This window comes from Vigna umbellata, chromosome 5, assembly GCF_029865625.1.
Source record: "Vigna umbellata cultivar VRB3 chromosome 5, Vumbellata_1.0, whole genome shotgun sequence".
Classification (NCBI taxonomy): Eukaryota; Viridiplantae; Streptophyta; class Magnoliopsida; order Fabales; family Fabaceae; genus Vigna; species Vigna umbellata.
The window spans coordinates 51,639,569-51,656,856 of NC_142169.1; the positions used below are offsets into that span (position 1 = coordinate 51,639,569).

At 33.8% G+C, this 17,288-nt stretch overlaps 1 protein-coding gene across 2 annotated transcripts; it reads right to left on the reverse strand.

The window, feature by feature from the left end:
- Positions 1-5,032: 5,032 nt before the first annotated feature.
- Positions 5,033-17,129, reverse strand: EMB2729 (Alpha amylase family protein). 2 transcript variants are annotated; one of them, XM_047313598.2, is made up of 21 exons: positions 16,750-17,129; positions 15,916-15,987; positions 15,585-15,649; positions 14,768-15,427; positions 13,876-14,048; positions 13,663-13,752; positions 12,617-12,692; positions 11,371-11,478; positions 10,914-11,004; positions 10,611-10,712; positions 10,204-10,306; positions 9,435-9,572; positions 9,256-9,327; positions 9,070-9,174; positions 8,705-8,782; positions 8,515-8,625; positions 7,999-8,079; positions 7,640-7,744; positions 7,388-7,473; positions 7,252-7,306; positions 5,033-5,627 (listed from the first exon to the last, which is right to left on the reverse strand). In XM_047313598.2, the coding sequence occupies exons 1-21, from the start codon at positions 17,043-17,045 to the stop codon at positions 5,595-5,597; spliced, it is 2,700 nt and encodes an 899-aa protein (XP_047169554.1). In that variant the 5' UTR covers positions 17,046-17,129; the 3' UTR covers positions 5,033-5,594. The 2 variants fall into 2 exon arrangements, with proteins under 2 accessions (XP_047169554.1, XP_087947504.1); XM_088091378.1 differs by having other exon boundaries at positions 16,823-16,948.
- Positions 17,130-17,288: the final 159 nt, after the last annotated feature.

The window sequence follows — 17,288 nt, forward strand, 5'->3', positions numbered from 1 at the left end:
TTGATTAAAACTTCAACTCCATAAGTTGCTAGGAAATGTGGAATTTGCATTTCAAAAGAAGATTATACTGATGAATGTCCTAGCTTAACAGAAACTATTGCGGAAAACCCATCTCAAGCTTTTGCTACAAACATGTTTAGAGGAAATAGACCATACTAGAATTATCATGATTCATCCTCCAATAGGTATCAGTAGAACATGCAACCTTATATTTCACCTCAACAATGGCAACAATCTCAACCTAAAATGTCACTGCAAGATTTCATGAAGACAATACTTGAGCAAAATTCAGAAACCAAGAAATCAATTATAGAGTTGACTCAGAGGGTGGAAAAGTTAGAGACTAAGGAGTCAAATAAACTGTCTGCACAAAAGTGATCAACCCACAAAATGTGAGTGCTATTACATTAAGAATGGGTAAGCAAGTACAAGGCTCTGAGGGAGCCCAAGAGGATGAAGATAAGGAGAAAGAAGACACACATATTGATGACAATGGAGGACCAAGTGAACCATAACCTGAGTCTACCAATGATAAATCCATGTTAGTATCCTTTAACTCTTCTTTTAAAGTTTATTCTTCATCTTATTCTCCACCTCCTCCATATCCAAATTGGTTGAAGCCAAGAAACAAAAAAATGGAGGAATTAGACCAAGAGATCTTAAATACTTTAAAAAAGGTAGAGATCAACATTCCATTGCTAGATGTTGTTAAACAAATCCCTAAATATGCCAAGTTTTTAAAAGAACTTTTCACAAATAGAAGGTGTTTTAGGGATAATGAGATTGTGAGTTTGGGAAGAAATGTGCCAAGCTTGATTAAGAAACATATTGAAATACCGCAAAAATGCAAGGATCCAGGTATGTTTTATATCCCTTGTGTTATTTGAAATTCAAAGTTTGACAATGCCATGCTAGATTTAGGGGCTTCCATAAATGTAATGCCTTTATCAGTGTTTACTTCTCTATCTTTGGGACCTCTTAAGACTATTGGGGTGGTTATTCAACTGGTCAACCGTAGCACAGTTAACCCTGCAGGTGTTCTTGAGGACGTGCTTGTCCGAGTAGACAAGTTAATTTTTCTTGCAGATTTCTATATCTTGGATATAAAGGATGATGAAGGAATCAGTCCAATAACTATTATCTTGGGAAGACCCTTCATGATGACAACACAAGTTGAGAGATGAAAGACATAGAAAGAGAGCAACTCAAATCAATAATCAGTCGTGTAAGGGAGGACTAACCTCATGGGGAAGTAGGTCGAATAACCCTTGTTTATGACTCTGCAGAGTATAAATACTACCATGGATACAAACCTTCAGCGAAGTTTGTTGGATCCAGATCACTGAGTGGAGATGTTAAACTGTAATATGACAATTGCTTGATGGGCTTGTTGTGAATATTGATCTATGATTTCCTACACTAAATTATAATATGTTGATTTCTTTATATAGAAGCTTACCATTGCTTTTGTGTTGTCAATTTGTTTGTGTGTGCTATAATCTCTTTAGCAATGATCAACATTTGGTGTGAGCAGAGGATGCTAGAGGTCCACAGTTGATGGAAGCAAAGGATACCATCGAGTGAGATTTGGAGTTTAGCATATGCATATATATATATATATATATATATACATGTGTATACATATACATGTATATATATATATATATATATATATATATATATATATATATATATATATATAAACATATATAAACGTTTTGTATAACAATTTATCTTTTTTTAATACCTGTATATAAGAAGTTTATAAATATGCTTTTATTAATATAATTATTATTTTGGATAACTATAATGATAAATGTAACATCCCAATAATTCAATTGAAAACCGAACGCATAGGACATTTACATATAATAATATTACAAATCAGTCTTTCAAAAGTGAACGTACGGTTATGGCCGAACGGCCTTACAAGAAACATGAACATATCGTTAAACCAATATACAACCTAGACCGAACGGTTTACAAAAGACCTATACCGAACGGTCATCATATTATTGAACTAAAATACTAACCGAACGTTCTACTGTTCGGTCTTCACCTCTACCTCTACTAAATTTTCTTCTTCCAGCACTTCTTCCAGCAACTCGTCTCCTTCTGCTCACATCCACATGGATGATCATTGCAACAGAAGGATAACCGACGAACGTACAAAACGGACAAGACAGGAAAATAGGGTAAGCTTATGTAATTCAATTTAATCATACAAGTATAATTATATAGTTCACACAATTCAAACGAACATATTACATCATCCAATAACTCATACAAAGCCTAATACTAGACTCTGACTGTCCGGACTGTATGAATTATGTAGCTACGACGCTCGTGCACCCGGGTGATGTAGTAACTGGGATGCCCTCAACAGTTGCCACCCGAGGTTAGTCCGTTCTTACGTCGTCCATGTTAACTTATGGACTAAGGACCTCCTGCCATTCACACACATGACTTACCCCTCTCTACGTCAGAAGAGTAATCATTGAATATCAGGATGAGCCGCCAGCTTAGCTTACCCATATTCATACTTTACCAATTTCAATATTCATTTAAGAGATATTCCTCCCCGGAACACTCGTTCATAACCAATTTCATTTCATCAATATCGTACTTCATCATCTTCGTTAATACTTTCTCAACTGGACCTAACGTGATCCCTTAGGATACCAATTACCGAACTTTATATCATTACTGAACGACTGTAGTGAGACCAAGATGTCTCTAATTCAAAAACAAATTGAATCAATAGAGTTACTCCCTGAGTATGAAAGGAATTGAATACAAGACTAGTTATCAGAGACCAATAGAAACGAACGTTATTTTCCAAGTGAGCCAGTTAAATGAACTGACTCTTGAGAGTTCAAACCGAACGCAACTAAACCTAGGTCGAGTACTAAGACTCTAGGCAGAACGACATTAGAAATTGATACGGTAGGACGTCCACTAATAATTCCTGAATGAATAGTATGAAGAAGTCGTACGCCAAGTAATACTTAACTTAATAATGAGGAAACATCAAGGACCCAAATGCCAGTCAAATACTGAGCACGTAGAGAGCGACCGCTACAAATTTTGGACGAACGCTCACATAGTAAAAGAAAGATTTCGGAAATGAGAAGAATCGCTTAGCGTAAGACTAAGCACTTTGTACGAGCGCTTGGTGTAAGACCGAGCACTACTTAGTACGAGCGCTTGGTGTAAGACCGAGCACTACTTAGTACGAGCGCTTGGTGTAAGACCGAGCACTACTTAGTACGAGCGCTTGGTGTAAAACCGAGCACTACTTAGTTTATAGAATAAATACTTGATAAATATAAATGTTCAAGAACGAACAAAATATACAATTACATATCATATACTGAAATTTACAATCAAACACCAAGAAACGAATTTCCTTGGTTGAACGCTTATGTGTGAATATAATCCACATAGTAAAGACGCTCGGTCCTCTACTGGAATTCTCTCCAAATGAAAGAATCCAGTTTTCAACCGAGTTCACCAGAAATCGAACGATCAAAGACTGTCAGTTACGAACATAAATTTTCATATAAACTTCCAGCCTTAGAATTCATAATCTTTTTAATTCATTTCACAACATTTAACTTCCTACAGACATACATATTCATTCATTTCTCAACATCCATATTCATACATTCATACATCCATTCAGTCAAGACATAGCAACCATCATATTCATTCAGCTAATCAACGAACATGCATTCATTGAAAACAAACGTAAAAATTAAATTATATAAGCTTCCCTTACCTCTTAAGCGTGAACGAACGTTCAACAGTGTTGAATATAACTTCCCAACTACTGGAATCTTAAGTTCGACGACCAACTTTAAGAAACTACAACAAACACCAACCCAGAAATACTCCGAATGAGAGAATGAACTCATGAAACCAAACATCTAAGCTTGCATGTTCCAGAAACCACACAGTTGAGGGAAGATGAACTTACCAGCTCGGAATTGGAAGTTGTTCGGTTCAAACGGACGCCCTCGACGCCAAGAATACTCAGGTGTGGTCTGTTGGATGATCGGAAGAAGAAAAAAGTAAAATTTTGTAAAGAGAAGATGAAGAAATCTAGTGAGAAGGAGGAGAAAATGGTTTTCAGAGTTTTTGGAGAAGAAGGTTGCATGTAGAGAAGTGACACGTTGTTTGAAAATTTGGCGTTAACTACTGCCATCACTCAAGGACGAACGTCCACTCTCATGCCGCCACCTGTTTTCCACTCTCTGAAACCCAGACACTCGTTTTGACACTTATAATCCATTCAGATGGGGTTTTTTGGTGGGTTTTAAAATGGGTTCTAAAATAGGTTCTGACAATAAATTACAGTAATATCAAAACATATGATATTTTGTTAATAAATTACTCTATTAAAATGAATTGTGATATGAGAAACCACTGCTTAAGATTATAAGATCAATTTTTACTTGTAATAGTTCCAATGGATCAAATATTATTTTATTTGAAACATGTTTGATATTAGTCTGAAAGACGTTGACTAACAAATTCACTAAAGAATCATTGTGGTACAATTGATGGTTTGAATATATTAGATAAAAGTGATTTAATAGTGATTTGTGGTATTGGTTATATAGAATAAAAATGTAAATGATATTTGTTATAAGATATGAATGATTTTGATACAGTAATGTATATGTTTATTTGACATTGATGTTTGTAAAGTGAACTAATTTTGAACATCTATAATTCCAAACGATTATATTGCTGAATTTATGTACATGTGTATGGAAAATTATTTCCACCCTTTAGTTTTCTTCCACTAGTTCTGTTAAAAAGTTTTTGTGATGTTAAAGTATTCTCCAACTCTAAACTGTAGAAGCAACTTAGCAATAACAAGATGTGACACATTCTTTTTTGTAACAAATTAAGAAAATATGAACACTATGCTAGCAATTTGAAACAAATGCAAACACTTCTTTTTTTGTCTATGAATGTTATAATCAGGAAATTCACATCTTTCTATGATACGAGGAGACTGAACTACACAGACAATTAAGATATAACTGTAATTTGAGGTAAAAAAAAAACCAAAAATTCAGCCCTTATGCAACTAATGGCTTTAGTTACTGCACTGTACAATCACTATCCTTTCCTTTAGGAATATAATGTTTGAAAAAATCCTATTACAAATTCCTCCTTTTGAAAACCACCTCATAATCCTCAAGTAACTCTACACAGAACCTAGCACATTTGTGGTACATGAATCAGTATGGTTTACAAGCATGATCCTAGGTTTATGTCATCATAACATGAAGTGTCATATTTCAACTTTGCAACATCTTGCATCTTTATAAACTTAGGATCCATTGCCTGAAAGCTTTCCCATGGATTGTAGTATAATCCACAAACCAGCTATGTTAACCTTAGAGAGATTAACCATTAACCCTTCAATTGACATCTTCATCTTCATGTTGAAGTACATATATGCTAAAAGGGTCATATTTAATCTTATACTTTTCTTATGTTGATAAACAAACCAAAGAACATTCCATGGTAGAATGTCAGAAAATCTGACTGAAAGTTATTCCACAGATGCAGTGTTTTTATATTCTCAAAATCCGCCTTAACTTGTAAACCTGAAAAGATAGAAAGTCCTTATGCTCAGTACTGTCAAGTTTCAAACACAGGTGATTAATACAAAGATATGCATATTCATGCTCAAGGATAAAGCTACCAAAGTTAAGCTTTAGGTCCAACAAAAGTAATTATTTGCTATTAGTTTTTATAAAGCAAAAAAAGTCATGTGTTGGCCAAAATACCAAACACACGGCTCCCTCATTTATATCTAAAAAAGTTACTACTAAAGTTTGTTTTAGATCTTACACATTGTTGAGCTGGCCCTGCACCACACTGAGAATCTGATTGCAGGTTTGTAATATATTGCAATGAGTAATCCTAATAGGAGTACTATAGTAGTACCTCCGTTTTCATTTATAAGCAACAAAAGACGGGTTAAATATGTTTTTAGTCCCTAAACTATTGGCCGTTTCTGGTTTTCGTCCCTCTTCCAAAGTAAGGTACAATTTGGTCCTCATTCTTTAGAAAAACGTTCGTTTTAGTCCTCAAAATTTTGTTTTTAGTCCTCGTTTTAGTCTTCAAATATTTCGTTTTTTCGACTAAAACGAACGTTTTTTAAAGATTGAGGACTAAATTGTACCTTACTTTGGAAGAGGGACGAAAACCAGAAACGGTCAATAGTTTAGGGACTAAAAACATATTTAACCCACAAAAGACTAAGTTCACATACACTATGGAAATCAGTGAACTTCATTAAATTTTAGCAATTTCCTAATGTTCTTCCTGAATGACCTTCTCATGAAAGAAAAAGCACTACAGCTAATGCCATTAATTAAAGTTAGAGTACTGCGGAAAAAAATAACATTAAATGAAGTAAACGTAGTTACAATTTGATCATATTTGAACAAAAAAAAAGTGTTCTTTTGTTGCATATAACGAAATTCAGTGCTGAAAGGTAGATATGGTTCTATTATCTAAGCAACACGGTTATGTTTCATTCTTTACTTCAACATATTACCCCTGTAAGATCTTAAAATCTAATTAATGCCCTATTATATCCCGTTTCAGAAATCACGACAGTTTGAACCATATCTATATACAGATGAAATGACTAGACTTTTGGGATCACAATTGTGGCCATGTTGTAGGGGAAACATTACACCAAGGGTTAGTTTAATGCCCCATTAAAAAGGGCTGAAAATTTCAAGGGAATATTATATGCTAAGATTGTAAGAAAATTCATTCCTCATAATATTCCTCAGACATTTGAGAGGATACCGAACTGAAATTTTAAAAAGGTGATGGTATGAATCCACACATCAAAAGAGAACAATAACTAAAACCAAAAGGATAGAGTTGAACAATATATCATATGTGATAAGTTTCTCTCTTCTTTTTTCTTATTGGTGATAGTCATTTGAAACTGTTGGAAGATCCACGTCCACTAGAGATTAGGCCAGTTTATAATATATATGTACATGCAAACCTTACCCTACAAGCCGGTTTTGTGGAGTTGAGTTAGACTTAAAGAGTCCACTTCTTAACAGAGATCATGTAGTAGTGACTAATGAGAACTTAGAAAAATGACTTCACATTAGATATATTTCAATTATTTGGTTGCATAACTATGATAAGTAAATGGTCCTTGGGAATAAACTAAAATTTAACAACTAAATTATCAACCTGAGCAGTTCTGCTGGGTAGTGACACTTCTAAGCAGTTTCGAAGGCCATCAACTCTGTCAATAGTCAACAAATTGGTTGCACACATTAAAGATAGTTATCTTTATAAAGGAGAAAAGATGAAAAAGCATGAGTACCTTTTGCTGATAGTTTTGAATAAATATTGATTCTCTTTAAGTTTTCCTTGACCGCCATACTTTATTTCATCTGTGTTCATAATAATCTGCACCATCAAAAAGTGCCAACTAAAATTAGTTCTCCCTTCAGAAGGCCTGATTAAAATGATTAAGAAGTTTGGCCTACAGACAGATTAAAATATGCAAAGATAGCAGTGCATGGATAAAAACAAAACAAAAACAACACTAGTTTACCAATTTCACAAAACTTACTTGATACTCCCCAGCTTCTTCTACACCTATGCTATAACTGTCATAGGACTCCGTTGGATGGAAATTGAAAATAAAGACAAGAGGACCTCTGATGTAAGATATGACCTGCAAATAATGGTAGCGAATACTTTAGTACATACATTATTAACTGATTCAAGTTCGCATGAAAACATAAATGTATATAGCACAAATATGCCATTGGCATATATAAACAGAAGAAAACATGCTTGATGCCATTACACAAATGAAGACAAGAACATATACCATTGAATTGTCACTGAACATGCTAGAAAGTAATGAAGATGAAAATTAGTCACTAGTTATCCTAAAGGGAAAGCAATGAAAAAAATTCAATATACCATTGAACTATCATTCACATGGTGAATGTTTGGAAAGCCTCGTGAGAGCACTCTCTGATTTTCATCCAGCTTCATCATGTCCTGGAAAAAGGGGACAAGTAATTTCATTGCTTAGCATTAATAAGTAAGCCATAATATTAGACGAGATAAGTTAACAGTCACATTAGTAAAATCCATCGAATAAAGATACAAAAATAAAAATGTTAATGAAAATAAATAAACAAATAAAAGTGGTGGTAGAAAGATCTTGAGAACCCATTATCGCACGTTCAAGGAGGGGGAGAAGAAATCCGCAGATTGTGTTGTGCCTACAGTGTCCAATCTGATACCTCAAGCTCATGTGGGACATTTTCCTTTTGGAACAGTGCATAAAACACAACACTTATACTGTTTATGAATAAAAAATTATTTGCAAACTCTAAAACACCATTCATATTGATACAGTTCAGATTAGAACAATTTAATATTCCAATTACCTTCCAAGAACACTTTAACGGCAAGAGATTATTAGATTACCTTATCAAAAGAAAATAAATCACAGTGAACTCCATCTTTGGCCAAAAGATCCCAACATCGATTAGCAAGCAGATATGAGTTGTTGTTGCTTGATGATGGAAATTCAACTCTCTGGCGAAGGAAAAACATCAATATATTATCATGCTCCAAAACAAGTTGTAGATGTCCATATCTAACGAGTGATTCTCACCTTTGGATGCCCAAATTCATTACCCATGAAGTTCAAATAAGCACGACCACCAATTGTTAATGTGATCAATCTGATCATCTAGCCAAAAGTCAAGAAAATTAATAAAGATAAAGAATGATAAGAGTTATAGGAAAAGTCACCCCACATGATACATATCTACCAGAAAAATGTCACTTTTAATATAGAAAAGGACAGAAATTTTGAAAACAAAGTCAGAAGCAGAACCCACAGAATTATTCATGCTAAACCTCCTGCATAGTTACCCTTTTTCTAACAAACAGGTCAGAAACAAAATTTTACTCTGAATGTCAAAATCCTTGTTTACACTTCGAAATAGTAAATTTAGAGGATAGGCAACAGCATACTTTATGGAGTGAAGATCCCCTCGATAAAGATTCCTTATAGTGATGTGAATTCTCATCTATTTCACCGAACAATATTTCTGCAAATGATCGCCTTCCAGATATGGACTGGCAGCGAGAAAAAAATTAGATTTAAAACAATACAAAGAAATAAAGTTCATGGTTCTAGAAATTGAAAATGTGAGTTACCTGGTTGTGATTTTCAGCGTACATAAGCATTTTATCAGCATATTCTCTATTGGAAACTAATGTGTTAACAATCTACAACAATAGAAGTAACGACCACGAAATTATAGAATTTAATAAAGAACAGGACCAACCAAAACATTTCATTTGATGAAGGAATGATAAATTATACTCAAGTATACCTTAGTCATATTCCATTCATGATCAGGTACACTCTCAAGAAAAGTTGACCACATATCAGACACGGAAAGGTTGACATAGTAATCAAATCCTAATCCACCTTGAGAAGTTGGCTCACATAATCCCGGATAAAATGTTGCCTGAGCAATAATGGATACAAACATTATATTATATTATACAAACATTATATTATATTATACAAAAGCAATGTGATGATCTCAGGATAATGACTGCTTAGCTTTCAAAAATATGCACAACAAAACTTGCAGGAACAGGAAACTAGAGGAACAAATGCATATCAATAAAGAAACAAGAGGAGATCAATGAATAAATGCAAATCATCATGTACACCTTAAGAAGATGCATTAAATAATTAACAAAGCACATTTTCAGTACCCCAAGCTCCATCCCAGAGAAAAATGTTAATCTTTTTGAATCATGACAAATGTTCATCTTTTTAACAGGTTAGCCTACTTTATAAACCTTTTTAATCTGAGAAGTAAGCCTTCTCAGAACTAGGTGGGGCCAAAAACATAGATTTAATGATATGAATTACATATGCTTTTGCAAACCCATTTAGAGTAAAGTCTCTTTAACTGATTACTCCAAAAGTTCAGTTTAGTCTTCCTTCATGCCTTCTAGTCACTCTATTTGCATTTGACCAATTCACAATAAATGACTACTTTTTTTTCACTCTTAAGAATTGTGATGTGCATAGGTATGCAAAAGCATCTAAAATTCTAAGTAAATGAAAAGAACATAAATACTTACATCTTCGGCTATTGTGACAATATTCGGGTGAAGATAATGCAGTATCTCATTGGCAAGGATAAGATATACTAGCGCATCCTTGTCAACATATTGGTTGCAATACCTGAATGAAACTAACAGTTTGGAATCAATAATACAATTTTTAATGTCATTACTTATCCTATTTAAAAACCAATCTGAGTAATAGAAATCAGTTGACTTGACATTCTGCAAATGTCAAGTTGTATGACGAGGAGAAACAAACAACCATACAAGAAACTTTAAAGAATAAAAATACAATAATATAAATGCCTTCAGAAACAGCTTTGGATTCAGGCAACGTCTTGGAACTAAAATAGCTTTGTAAGAAACTACTGAACTCAGGTATATTTATCCATAACAAGCAATAAAGTTTGAAAAGGCCTTACTCCTCCAAGTCTCCAGTAAAGGAAGCAAAACCATTGTGAGTGTACAACATCGATGAAACTGAATGGAACTGAAAACCATCAATTTGATACTCTACAATCCACCTGTTCAAATATCAGTTCATGAGTAATTTAGCATATGTCAAATGATGAAGCAATAAAAACTAATAAACAAAAAAGAATAATAAAATAAATCAGGTTCTGTATAAAATAATTAACTAATAAATCAATCAGGTAGAAAAGACAATGGCTTAAAGAAAAAACTACAAGTGTAATCTACAAAACTGACTTCGCAATTGCATATACCAGTTCAAGTTTGATACAAGGAAATGCAAAACATCAGGGTCGCCATATTTGAACATTCTGGTTCCCCAAAATTTGTGTTGCCCTCGTTTTCCTATTCAACAATGAAAGGTGAAATCAAAAGTGGTATTTACAGGTAATGAAATGATGGTAAAGCTGAGTAGGAAAAAACAATACAATGTCCTCTTTTAATAAGGAACCAAAAGAAAATATCATACACAGGAAACATATAAAACTATCTCATCTGACAACAAAAAAGGTTTGTGCAAACAACATGGCTACTCTTTTAACATGTGTACTGTAGTCATGTAAGAGAATTTAAAAAGAAGAGATGAAATTTATTATATCAATAATTGACATCATATAATAGAGGAAGCACCATTCCTCATATAACATAGGATGACAAGGGAAAAACTTGCATGTGACTAAATGAAGAGATTTCAACAGTAAGAACAGGTACCAGTACGAAAAAAACAGTCATTTGATCCATCAAACATTGATAATCCGACCATCTCATCTGCTGCTGCATATGAATGGACAATTTCTAAGAAGACGAGCAGCCCTAGTCCTGTGCAGTTAAAGGTAGAGTTAGCAAAATAGTCTCTTGCACAACAAACACAAAAAAGAGACTTTTGTCGTTTTATATTATACATTTTTTCTATTTATAGCCTTTACTGCAAAATCAGGAAACATATATACTAGTGCAGTTACCATTTATGGTTTAAGTTGCTTTTGTTTCTTGTCTTCTTTTAATTTAGACAAATATGCAGTTAGCCTCATGTGCTCAAGTGAAGGTTATCCTTTTATGGTTTGTCTTGTCTCCAGTCGATATGAGATCTCCAACAGTATTGAAGGCAAATAATTAAACTGGTATAACTTATCATGCTCTTTCTATCTCCAAATTTTGATGTTAACAATTAAGATTAAACTATACTCAATATAAAGGTTTTGGGGGTGTATACGATGTTAAAAATGCCTGATATTGTTCTATTTCACAAAGGATTTTATTGCACTTCACAGGAGCATGATTCCAGGATTTTAAACCGTGGGAAATCATATAGTAAATGCATTAAAGAATAGTATGCTAAAGTATCTCATGTTAAAATGCATTTAGTGTTCATTGGTATTAGTGTCAACGAAGTTTCACTCATTTAATATTAGCCTAGGAAACAGTCTCTACTAAGTCTATATTAAGAGGCTAATGAGCAAATCTCGCATAAGCTATGTAATACATGCATTTGACTAAAATATAAAGCATTTTCATTCTCTAAATATTCTGTTTCTCAAGCTTTCTAAATTCCATATAAACATCAACACATTTCTATACCAACAACTTCAAGGATTTTGCTAGGTTGGACTTATCAAGGAAAGGGCAATCCTTGAGTTAATATTTTCTTTCTTTCCTCTTTTTATTTTCTTCTTAAATTAAGGAGGATTACTGATCCACCTGCATTTGTGTTCTCCCCCTTCAAAGTGAACTATTGTTTTATCCACAAAATAAAAAACAGACATAACTGAATTCAAAGGACATATCAACTTAGATCAGCATGTTATCAAATTTCAGTTCACTAAAGTTTCGTTTTCTCAGAATGGCCAAAACACACTTCTAAGAGCAAAGAACTTATCCAATACCTTAAGAGCTGTAACTGTCAATATGGTCAGTTCAAGCAATAAAAATAAAATCAGTACTGCATAAAAATGCTTACCATGGGCCTCATCAACTAATCGCTTGAAGTCCTCAGGAGTACCATATCGGCTACTAACAGCAAAATAATTTGTAACCTGCACCATCGAATCAATGTTTGAGCATGTCACTAAAGATCAGAGTGGTAATAAAATTCTAACAAAACTTATAAGCAGCATGTACGAGGTGTGCACATAGTTTGTGTCAGTGTCAAGACTTAAAATAAAGCATGTATGCCTTTTGCACAATTCGGACACATAAGTAACTACAATCTGGTTTGTCAAATTGGTATCAATTGCTAACAACTTTGTCGTATATCAATGTTTTATAGACTTAATTGTAGTTTTGATCTCTATTTTACAAAACTGCAAATTTGATTCCTAAAATTATTTTTCAACCATTTTAGTCCCTTAATTATTTATTATCCATAACTTTGGTCCCTTGAATTTTAATTTTCCATAGCTCTGTTCAAATTTTAGTTTTAAAATTATACTAAATCACTATCAACTTACATTTAATAACAACTCTCTAAGTTGCTACGTTTTTCCATCCTGTAAAGAACTCACCAGTATCACACGTTAAGTTCCAATTTCATTGTGTCATGTATTAAGTAATAGAATTAAAATTAAACGATCAAAATTGGGTAAAAAAAATTAGGGACCAAAATACAAATAAGCCTATTCAATAGCACTTATCTTCATAGATTTATTAGGTAATTCTCTATATTCTCCTTGTTGAATATAGTGAAGAACTAGGTCTAGGGTTAATCTCCCTTGTGTAGAAAATACACATAGGGTAATGTATTTTATAATAAAGAGAATAGGGCCCCAAATACAAATGAATGTGTCAAAATAACATAATTAACATAGGGACATGTTTCCCTAATTAACATAAAATGTAATATGTCAAACACTCCTAATTCAAAAGTAGTTAACCTAGAATAGAAGTGTCGCATGCAGGTATGAATCCATGACACTAAATATCCACAACACTAACTTGAAAAACTTCAAAAGAATCTTAATCACTGTATAATTACCATGAGAAGTAAGAATTACAGCATGAACTTACTCTGTAACCAACAGTAAAATAATCCTTATGTTCAACAATTCCAATCAGCTGGATGGTATTGTATCCAGCTTCCTTAATGTAAGGTAGAACCTGCATCGTTTATTGAGAATTTTGCAACAATAAAAAATCAACAGAACCAATTACAAATATAGACATTGAAGATATGCATAATGGAATAATTATAAATTCCAACCAAAAGAAATGGGGGAAAACCTTGTCTGTGAAATCATTGAAAGAGGATATTTTGGGTTCAGAACCACTAATTCCAACATGAGCTTCATATATCCGCAGGGATTTTGGTACTTTGGGACTTTTATTTTTCCACTTGTATGCTTGCTCAGGGGGTGGTTCCCAGTGAATTGCATAAGCTTGTTTCCCATCAACCTCTGCAATGCATTAAATCAGCATTATTGATAACAGAAATCAAAGGACCCCCATCTCCATCCTCCAAAAAGAAAGTGACCAAGAGTCCAGACAAATTTTTCCATAAGCACTTTAAGGAAAAACTATAAGAAAAAAAAAAGGTTACAAATAAAAATTTAGGAACATATGTGGGAGAACTTATATAAATTAGCTTATGCATACAATTATTTTAGCTTATGAAGAAGCTTATTTCATTTTTCTTCTTATTTTTCTCTCTGTAAGTACATATAGAAAAGCTTGTTCAAACTAACCCAGACAATCATGCCTTTTTCTTCTTTTTTATGTATTTGGGCATGGCATCCTGCATTTAATGGCTTTTCATAAAACTGAACTTAACGTAAAACATAGACTCATAGTTTTTAAGTTCTATTCAAACCCCAAAATTGGCATTAATTGAAAAAGGTGTATTATATAACATAAGAAAATTAACATAAAGTTAATAATAAGGAAATGGTGATAATATATGAATTTCTTTAGAGGGTATAAATTTGATCACCGACTGGGACAAGGCTTTTGTTGTTATGAGGTATAAATTTTATACTCACTAGATAAAATATGCCCACGTCAAGGAAGATCTGAACATATCTTCCAAGTCCAAGATGCATTTTAGTTATTATGTAAAAAACAACCATAAGAATCCATATAAGATTGAATAACTTTCAAGAATCCTTATAATATTTACCTGGCTGCACATATGTAGCCCAAGCAGGTACCCTCTCCAATGGTCCATTAGGAGTGTTGAAGTAGACTCTGTACTTGCTACCATGAGGAATGCCAGGACTATACTTTTTCATCCAAGCCTTCCTACCTTTACGTGTCTCAAACCAGTATGCTATAGGAGGTTTCAGTGCACGAATTTTCTCGTGCCATTCAGGATCAACTATAACATTATATATGTCATACTCCTTGCCACTATCCATCGCAGCAGTACGGGAAGGTCCATGCTCTGCTGCCCATTCTTTGTATCTTGTTTTTGGATCTGGTATGTCTGGTAAGTCTTCCATGGTTTGAGGTCCATTAGGACCAAATATCTGCTCATATAACTTAACTGGCCCTTCAAAGCGATTATTTGAGTAACGGTCTTCTCCTGGTTCCCAGTACTCCTCATTTGCTTTCTTTAAGAGCTCTTCCACAGTTACACCACTATCCCCTTTATCATAATCATCTACGTAGTTATACATTTGAAAATAGTATTTATCTGGCTCTTCTCCCTCTCTCAGCTTATCTTGAAGAATGATAAACCAATATCCATAATCATCATGACCAAAGTAATGCTCTCTTGCACAATTTTCTGTAGGTGACCAATCATTGAAGTCACCAACAATTGCACAATAGCGAGCCCCTGCATTTACTTGCTCGTTAAAAACCAAGAAACTATGGACACATTAAGAAATGATTGTAGATGAAAAATAAACAAGATAAACTAAACTACGCATTCAACATTAAAATTTTGAGAACTGGAAAGACCCCAAAATAAAACATAGGGGATAATGTCAAACCTGGAGCCCATTCCATATAATCCACACGAGGTTCTGGATGACGATGCATTCCCAATAATTCAAACCTGGATCAATGCACGTACAGATTTGTAAAATTAATCAATACCAATTTACTAACAACAACTTCAAATATCATAATTCCTTGGCAGAAAATTTCAAGAACACACAGGAAACATAATATACATCACATTATTTTTCAAAACTATGGTAGATGGAATTGATAAAAGTTAAGATGCTAAAATGGAATAATGCAGCTTATAGCTGAGAGAACAAAAAATGCAAAAGGAAGTACCAAATTACAAGCTTAAAGCCACATTATAATGGAACTAACCCAGAGGCTAGAATCATGAAGTTTTCGTGCCTTTTCAAAATTTCATCTTTCATGTCCTTCAATACTTTATACCTGCAAAACCCAACAATTAACATCTTATATCTTATAATGCTAAGCATCAAATTTCCAATCCATCTAGAGGCCAAAAAAGTGTCCAACATGTTCATGTCATTCACTTGGACAACAAAAATAAACGAGACAGTTTTCCCTCATTTTATTAACAAATAAGTACCTTAGCCCTTACTTCATATACTATTCTTAGTCTCAATGACCCTCTTTACTTAAACCAAACTTCCCCAAATTTTCTGTAGGAAGCCTGAACAAGTTGTTCCAAAGAAGGGATTTGACTTTTTCTAACCTGAGCAAGTCCTATTGAAGAATGAAGTTAAGTCTATGTTTGAACGTAAGTTGGAAGAGATAAAAAAAACTTTTCCTTTCAAAGCAATCATTCTTCCGTTTTTTTATTTTGCGTATCAGAAATCGGGGTTGTCCATTACAATTCCTAAAAACACTCTACCAACTTTTCTCTAACATAGCCTCATTTCTTCATGAAAAGAATTCACAGTTGATATCACGAACGCAACCATAACAAATCATGAACGTGCAGAAATATCAACACTTTTTTTCATTAATGATTAAAACTACTGACTTTACCATCCCTAATACTAAACGAGCCTAATGTGGGTGTAATATCATGTGAAGAGTGTCCTCACCCCACTACTAAAAAATCTAATTTTCCATAACAATCACTAAAACCAAACACCCCAGAAAAATCAAAAGAAAATTTCACCAAACACGGCCCAACTTTCATTTTAAATTTTCCAAATTTCATGCCTTTCACGGAGGAACAGGGCAAACGCTTTGTGGGAAATGCCACGTTTGGCGAGAAAGCCAGCAGGGTCAATACCCTTTTCGACATCGTCACTTGTGGTTTCGGTTTTGGCCTCTGTCCGGTTCTTCTTCGGGTTTTGGCGTTGCTTGGGGTTCTCGGAAGCAGTACATGCCGTTTTTGTAGTTGTTCTTGTTCTGCGTTGGAAAGTGAGGTTATGGGGTTTGGTTTGGGAGGGAGGGAAGGAGGTGGCAGTGGTTGGAGGGAAGTAGAATTTGAATGGGATTGAAAGGGCCGACATTGTTTGATTGAGATAAGGAAGAACACAAACCACGATGCTCTGTACTCAGTGTTGAGCTGGGTGGGGGGTCTTAAGAGAGGTTTTAGAGTCCAAAAGTTGGCAAATAATCTGACAAGAGGAAAATAGAAAAGAATATCTTCTGACTTTCAATTTAAAAAATAATATGAAATGAAGAAAAACATTATATTTACACTTACCTTCTAACTATATTTTTTAATATTTAATAGAAATATATTGAGTTAA

What these genes read in the sequence shown, in the direction of transcription:
- EMB2729 (XM_047313598.2), bottom strand. Translation starts at nt 17,045, where the DNA reads ATGTCGGCCCTTTCAATCCCATTCAAATTCTACTTCCCTCCAACCACT. An exon ending in TTCATGATTCTAGCCTCTGG is followed by an intron (nt 15,650 to 15,915) that starts GTTAGTTCCATT and finishes GCATTGATCCAG; the next exon opens with GTTTGAATTATTGGGAATGC. An exon ending in ATGAATGGAATATGACTAAG is followed by an intron (nt 9,328 to 9,434) that starts GTATACTTGAGT and finishes CTATTGTTGTAG; the next exon opens with ATTGTTAACACATTAGTTTC.